Source organism: Mastomys coucha, unplaced genomic scaffold (genome assembly GCF_008632895.1).
Source record: "Mastomys coucha isolate ucsf_1 unplaced genomic scaffold, UCSF_Mcou_1 pScaffold22, whole genome shotgun sequence".
NCBI lineage: Eukaryota > Metazoa > Chordata > Mammalia > Rodentia > Muridae > Mastomys > Mastomys coucha.
In genome coordinates this window covers 114,720,435-114,728,078 of record NW_022196905.1, presented here as the reverse complement: position 1 = coordinate 114,728,078, position 7,644 = coordinate 114,720,435, and the positions used below count along the sequence as shown (strand labels likewise).

Here is a 7,644-nt window from a genome sequence, read left to right as displayed (position 1 = left end):
TCCACTTGCGTTCTAGATAGGTCTGGATAGCACCTAAGGCATCAGCACACAGCCTAGAGTGTTTTTCCATTGCTCCCAATCTCCTGGAAAGGAACTGACAACACACAATGTTTACTGAGGACTCCGTCAAACAGGCTCTATTCTCAAGGGTTCACACACTCTGTAGGGCAGAGAGGGAAACTGAGGCAGAGGAAGCCTTTAGGTTGCCTGTAACATCCAGGAAAGCAGATGCAAGGACTTAATTGTCCTATGGCCCTTCCTCTTAGATTCCCCGTGGAGTGTTGATTCTTAGGGAGGACAGCTGTCTTTGGACCAGGAAGATAGGGGAGGCTTCTTTTTTGTTGTTGTTGTTGTTCTTTGAGACAGCGTTTCTCTGTGTAGCCTTGGCTGTCCTGGAACTCACTCTGTAGACCAGACTGGCCTTAAACTCAGAAATCTGCCTGCCTCTGCCTCCCAAGTGCATGTACCACCACTGCCCGGCACTTGAACAGTTCTTATATGATATATAAATTAATTGGCATAAAAGCCAATTAATAATTAAATTTCCTTTTATTGGGGGGGTGTTTCGAGACAGGGTTTCTCTGTATAGCCCTGGCTGTCCTGGAACTCACTCTGTAGATCAGGCTGGCCTTGAACTCAGAAATCCACCTGCCTCTGCCTCCCAAATGCTAGGATTAAAGGCATGAGCCACCACCGCCCTGCTATAATTAAATTTCTTTTTGTCCCTGTCAGGTTCACTTATAGTCCAGGCTGGCCTTGAACTATTATATAGTCAAAAATGTCATTGAACTTCTGATTCTTCCGCTCCCAGCTTCCAAGTGCTCCGACGACTGGCATGTGCACTATGGTGCCTGGCTTTACATGTATGTGTGTGTGTGAGATGTGTGTGTGAATGTGTATGTGGAATTGTTTGATGTCTCTGTGAGTGTACATGATGTGTGTGTGATGTATGTATTTTGTATATATGTGTGCGAGTGTGTGCATCGTGTACATATGTGAGTGCTGACATGTAGACTGAGCAGCACCCAGGTGAAAGTCAATGGACAATTTTCAGAAACCAGTTCTCACCATCCACAGTGAAACTCCATTTCCATGAGTACAAGCTAAAGCACAGATAGCTTGTAGGACTGAAGCCCATGACCCTCTCCTCTCCTGTATTTAATTTATCCTTTTCCCCCAGTATATACATTTTTAATCTAATTCTTTTTACTTATTCACTTTATATCCCACTTGCTGTCCCCCTCACCGGCACCCCCTCTCACAATTCTTCCCCTATCCACCCTTCCCCTTCTCCTCTGAGCAGGTGAGGCCCCCTCTGGGTATTCCCCTGCCCTGGCACTTCAAGTCTCTTCAAGGCTAGGTACTTCCTCTCCCACTGAGACAAGACAAGAACATATTCCACATACAGGCAACAACTTTTGGAACAGCCTCCACTCCAGTTGTTTGGGACCCGCATGAAGACCGAGCTGCACATCTGCTATGTATGTGTGGGAGGCCTAGGTCCAGGCCGTGCATGTTCTTTGGTTGGTGGTTCAGACTCTGAGAGCCCCAAAGGTCCAGGTAAGTTGACTCTGTTGGTCTTTTTGTGGTGTTCTTATTGCCTTTGGGGCCTGCAATCCTTCCTCCTATTCTTCCATAAGAGTTCCCAAGCTCCATCCTCTATTTGGCCATGGGGGTTTGTATCTGTCTGACTCAGCTGCTGGGTGGAGCCTCTAAGAGACAACTTGATCCTGTCTGCATGGTTCAGGAGTTTGATGAAGGTGGAGGAGAGGTCTAATTTATCTTTTTAAGACAGTCTTTCTATGGAGTACTGGCTGCCTAGAGCTCTCCCTGTAGATAGACTAAGCTGGCCTTGAACTCTCAGAGCTCCTCTTGCCTCTGCTTCCTTTTCCTGAGTGCTGGGATTAAAGGATCAGCTGCCTTTTCTTTTTTCTTCTTAATAAGTGGACATTGGGATCTCATGCATACAAGGCAAACACTTTCCCACTGAGCTAAACTCCCAGTCTCATTCCTACCTCCCTCACTTTCTATTTTGCTTTGTTTTATTTCTTTGAGACAGTCTCTCCATATTGCCCTAGCTGTCCTGGAACTCGCTCCATAGACCAGGCTGGCCTCACACTCAGAGATCCACCTGCCTCTGCCTCCTGAGTACTGGGATAAAAGGCATGTGTTACCATGCCCGGCTCTCTCCTTTTCTAAGCTCAGCTCTTTGTGTTCCTTCACTGTCTCACTGTCTTTCCACTTTACACAGAGATCTTTCCATAATTTTTCAAGCATGGGTGATGACCCCTGCCTCAGGATCTTTTTGCAGTAGCTTTTTCTTTGTTTGAATTGATATTTTTCTAAATTATACCTGCAGATTGGTCTTTTACAGACAAGGGTTCATCTGACATTTCAGTGAGGCCTATGCTAACTACCACTTAAAATGGTCATACGAGGGCAGGAGATATCTCAGTGGATCAAGATGTTATTAGTACAGGACTGTTGACCTGAGTTAGGTCCCTAGAATTGACTCTAAAGGTTTTCTTTGATCTTCACACACACATGCTAAGGCATGTACATGCCCTGATGCCCCTCCCCAGTAATAATAATAAATGAAACTAAAGAAATGATCATAGTCAGGCATGGTGGCCCACACCTTTAATTCTAGAATTCAGGAGGTGGAGGCAGGTGAACCTCTGAGTTTGAGGTCAGTCTGGTCTGTGGGTTGAGTCCCAGGGCCAGCCAGAACTACAAAGTGAGAGCCTGGCTGGAAAAGATGAAATAAAATAATAAAAAATGATCATGGGCTGGAGAGACAGCTCAGTAGTTAAGAGAACTGACTGCTCTATCAAAGGTCCTGAGTTCAAATCCCAGCAACCATTTGGTGGCTCACAACCATCCATAATGAGATCTGACGCCCTCTTCTGGTGTGTCTGAAAACAGCTACAGTGTACTAACATATAATAATAAATAAATCTTCTACCAGAGCGAGTGGGGCCAGAGCAAGTAGAGGTCCTGAGTTCAATTCCCAGCAACCAAATGATGGCTCACAACCATCTGTACAGCTACAGTGTATTCATATACATAAAATAAGTCTTAAAAAATGATAATGCTGCTAGTTCCTCTTGCTTTTCCAGAGTTTTCCCTTCCATGTTACTCACAGCCAACTGCAGTCTGAAGCTATTAATTGAAAAGTTTCAGAAAATTCACCATTTTTTTTTTAACTTATGTGTCTGGCCGGGCAGTGATGGCGCACGCCTTTAATCCCAGCACTTGGGAGGCAGAGGCAGGAGGATTTCTGAGTTCAAGGCCAGCCTGGTCTACAGAGTTAGTTCCAGGACAGCCAGGGCTATGCAGAGAAACCCTGTCTTGAAAAACCAAAAAACTAAAAGACCAAACCAAACCAAACCAACAACAACAACAAAAAAACCCTTATGTGTCTGCTTGCAGGTGCATGCAGGTGCTCATTGGGCCAGAAGAGGGCGTCTGATCCCTTGGAGCTGGAGTTGAGCAGCCAAGTTAGGGCTGGGAATTGAAACCTGGTCCTCTGCAGGACCAGCTAACTCTCTTATCTGTTGATCCATCTATGTAGCTTCCAGTTAACCAGTTTTATAATTTTACACTTCATTAAAATGGAGTTGTTCAAGAAAACCGCACTTATCTAACAAAACCCCAGCTCCCAACCCCCATAGTAGCATACTGGTACTAACGGTTTGGACATTCGAAGGAGAAGTTATGAAGTGCTTCTTTGAAGTGAAAAGGTCAAATTTCTTAATTTAGAAAAAGAATCACTTGTCAGGATTGCTAATCCTGATATGGGTGAAACTGCAAAAAGAGAAGACATTTGTGCTAATTTTACTTCAAGATGTAAAACTATGGCCATGGGGAATAGGTTGTTCTTTTCTCATAAACAAACAAAACCAAAAAAAAAAAAAAAAAAAAGTCAATGGGGTAGGCTGGTGAGATGGCTTAGCAGTTAAGAACACTAAATGTTTTTTCAGAGGTCTTGGGTTTTTGTTCCCAGCATGTTCGCACATGGCGGCTCGCAACTGCCTCTAACTCCAGTTCTAGGAACTGTTGTTATGGTCAAACTGAGAGGTTAAATTTTAGTTTTCAAACTGTACTGTGGGAACCTAGCTGTTGGTTGAACTCAGTGGGAGACCAGTTCCCAGAATCCAGAAACAAGGAGACCAGGACGACCTGGCAGGGAGAAGGTAACAAACGACTGCCAGGTGGCTAGCCTGCCCCTGAGCCCTAGCACGAGCCAGCACCAATCAGAGACCACCCCAGTACCTTCATTTGTTTTATTTTTCCCTCTGCCCCAGCAACTGTGTAGGTATAAAAACCTGTTTAAACTTTTGCTTGGGATCAGACTCCTCTACCCCTGCGAGGGATATGAGTCTCGCCCCAGCTTGCTGGAATAAAAAGCCTCTTGCTGTTTGCATCAAGTCCGAGTCTTGGTGGTATTTGGGGTCGTCGCTCCCGGGATTTGAGTGGTGGGGTCTCACAAGACCTCCTTGGTTACCAGGCACACACATACTTAAATGAAAGGCAACCACTAATACAATATAAAAAGTAATTTCTTTTTTTTTTTCTCCCTACTTAGCTGTCCTGGAACTCACTATACAGACCAGGCTGGCCTGGATCTCACAGTGATCCGTCTGCCTCTGCTTCCCTTAGTGCTGGGATTAAAGGTGTACGCCACCTTGCTTGGCAAAAGGTATAAATTATAAAACATTATGTGTATGTGCATGGGTATGTGCACGTGAGTGCAGTGTCCGCGGAGGCACAGAGGACGGTGGATTCGGTAGAACTGAAGTTACAGGAGGTTGTGGGCTGCCCTATACAGATGCTGGGAACCGAACTCGGGTTTCCCGCTCCCTGCTTATTTGTTTCTTTTCATGTGTGCACCCGCACAGGATGCGTATTGTGGACTCGCACTCACGAGCGACGTCCCAGTTTAGAAGAACGTCCCAGGCGTTCGCGAGTGTAGCCACACAGATTCAGAGGAGGAAGCACACCCCAAAGCCCAGCGTTGGTCAGGGCCTCGCAAACCGGAAGCAGAAAGCGGCTGTGGCGGGGCGCGATGACGTCACGCAGGCGCCGGCGGCAAGGGGCGGGGCGAGGGCGGAGCGAGCCGGGCGGCGGGTCAGTCGCGCAGTGTCCGGGATCCAGGCCTGGCGGGGGTTGTTCTCGCGGCCGGCTGGCTCTGCCCGCACCCGTGTCGGCTCCCGAGCGGGGCCTCGCTCGGGCCCCTCCATGTGACGGTGCCCCGCGGAGCCTGAGCGAGCAACGGGTCCGTGCGGAGCCGGAGGCGGGAGGAACATGACATCGCGGAGGTGAGCCGCCCGCAGGGGCCGGGCCGCGGCCTGGGTCCCCGCCGCCTCTGTGCTTGCTGCGCGGCCGCCGGGGGTTACACCTGCACTCGCGGTTGGCCCGGCTTCCCTGCCGCCCCACCGCCCCGCCCGCGGATCCCCATTCATTTCCTGCCGCCCCGAGTTCCTGCTCCCGCGGCCCGGGATGCCGGTGGGGACACCCGCGGCCCGGACGGCCGCCGCATTCCTGACCCATTGCCTCATGAGCGTCGCCTCCTGGGGATTCCGAAATAACCCCGCGCGCTTGGGGAGGCGCCCGGGCCACCACGGGGCCTTCACACGGGACCCTTTCAGGTGCCCCCTTTTTGCTTCCTCGCCCTCGCCCCAAAGTGCCAGAAGTGGGAAAACTGAAGCTGTCTGCAGCCGCTGGGAGTGTTCTCTCCCCACTGTGATCTTTGCTTTGAAAGGTGGGAGGGAAGGGAACCGTTTCTGGTAGTGGAATTGTTCCCTCTGGTAACAAGTGCGTTCCCGTTTGACGAATGTGGAAACTGAGGCTCGGAAATAACGTCGCCGTCTCAGGACAGGATTTGAAGCTAAGATCAGGAGGAGGATTGGTGAGTTTCAACTTTAGGGTAACGAGATTCAATTACTGACGTCGACTTTGTTCTTACTAGAAGCCAGCTTAAGACGTACCGCAGTGGTACGAGGTAGGTGGTCGTCTCCCTTCCTAAACATGACCAAACTGAGTTTTCAGAATTAAGTACATTGTGGCATGTTACCCTGGTAAGAGGTGGAAATCTCTCACTGGGTTGCCCAGGTTAGCCTCCAACTTAACATTCCCTTTACCTCAACCTAAGTGCTGAGGTTACCGGCTGGATCGCTCTAAGAGCTTGTTTTCTTTAGTTTTAACATCAGCTTTATTGAGATAAGTTGCTTCAGAGGACAATTTGATAAACCTTGACTTCTGTGTATACTTAAGACCATTACAGCAGTCAAGATGATGAACATATTCCCGACTCCTGGTGAGGTTTCCTGAGCTTGCTCTTACCAGCCCTCTGCTTTGCCGAGGACCACTGTTTCCTTCTGCTGTTATGTTCCTTAGAAGTTTATATTAATGGCATTACACAAATGTGGGCAGTTTTTTTGGGGGGGGGTGGGGAGAGTCCTGGTTTTTATTATTGAAAGTTTTTTAAAAACATGTATTTATTCATTGTGTGGTTCTATGGCATGGTATGGATTTGTAGGTCGGTAGACATGTAGAAATTGGTTCTCTCTCTACCACACAGGTTCCAGGGATTGAACTCAGACTGTCAGGCTTGGTAACACGTGCCACCGCACCCTGGCATAGCGTACACGTTCCGAGATTCATCCGTATTGCCTGAGAGTTCTTTCCTCGCATTTTGAACAGCATTGCATTGCAGGGCTGCTTGCTTACTTACCCATTCCGAGGACCTTCGGCTGGCTCTAGAGTTTGTCACTCACATGCAGAGGCGTCAGCATGGTTTCACCTTTCTTCTGTAGCTATCTACAAGTTGAATGGTTGGATCAACTGTGTACAGACACTTGCAGCCTGTTTGCAAAAGGGGCTGTCGCTGTATACTGTCTAGTCTTACTCTGGGAGAGCTGCATACAGCTTGTGTATATCTTTGAGTTCTGATTTCCTTGTTTTATAAAGGTTTATTTTGATTTTACATGTATGGGTACCTTGCAAACATGGGCAGCATGTTCCTGCCTCATTCCCACTGGGCCAGTGATTGATTACTGTGTGAAGTGTGGGTATCAGCTTTCTATTCCCCCTGGCTGTCAGTTGACCCAGCCACGCTGCTGGGGAGTCTCTCCGCAGGTAGAGTCAGCTCGGTTGTCGAAGAACACTTGTCCTTCATGTGAGTTTGTTTCTTGACTCTTCCATGGGTATTTCTGTATCTTCATGTCAGTTCCAAATGGTCTTGGTTCTTCTTCTTCTTCTTTTTTCGGGCGGTGGTGGCGCACGCCTTTAATCCCGGCACTTGGGAGGCAGAGGCAGGCAGATTTCTGAGTTGAGGCTAGCCTGGTCTACAGAGTGAGTTCCAGGACAGCTAAGACTACACAGAGAAACCCTGTCTCGAAAAAAACCAAAAAAAAAAAAATTTTTTTTTTTTTTTTTGTTTAATTGTGTGTGTGTGTGTGTGTGTGTGTGTCTGCCTGCAGAGGTCAGAGGAGTGTGTCAGTGTGTCAGATTCCTTGGATTTGTAGTTCTGGGTGGTTTTAAGTTGCCTCCCATGAGCACTGGGAATGAAACTTGGGTCATCTGCAAGAGCAGCAACTGTTTATAACTGGTGCATGTTTTTTTTTTTTTTTTTTTTTTTTT

At 47.9% G+C, this 7,644-nt stretch overlaps 1 protein-coding gene across 2 annotated transcripts in view; it reads left to right on the top strand.

Annotated features, from left to right (window-relative positions):
* Window positions 1-5,091: 5,091 nt before the first annotated feature.
* Window positions 5,092-7,644, top strand: part of Ptpn11 (protein tyrosine phosphatase non-receptor type 11) — a 58,178-nt gene continuing 55,625 nt past the window's right edge. For both annotated transcript variants that reach the window (XM_031337706.1, XM_031337705.1), the window contains exon 1: window positions 5,092-5,321. In XM_031337706.1, the coding sequence (XP_031193566.1) occupies window positions 5,308-5,321 (14 nt within the window). In that variant the 5' untranslated portion in view covers window positions 5,092-5,307. The remainder of the gene's footprint in view (window positions 5,322-7,644) is intronic.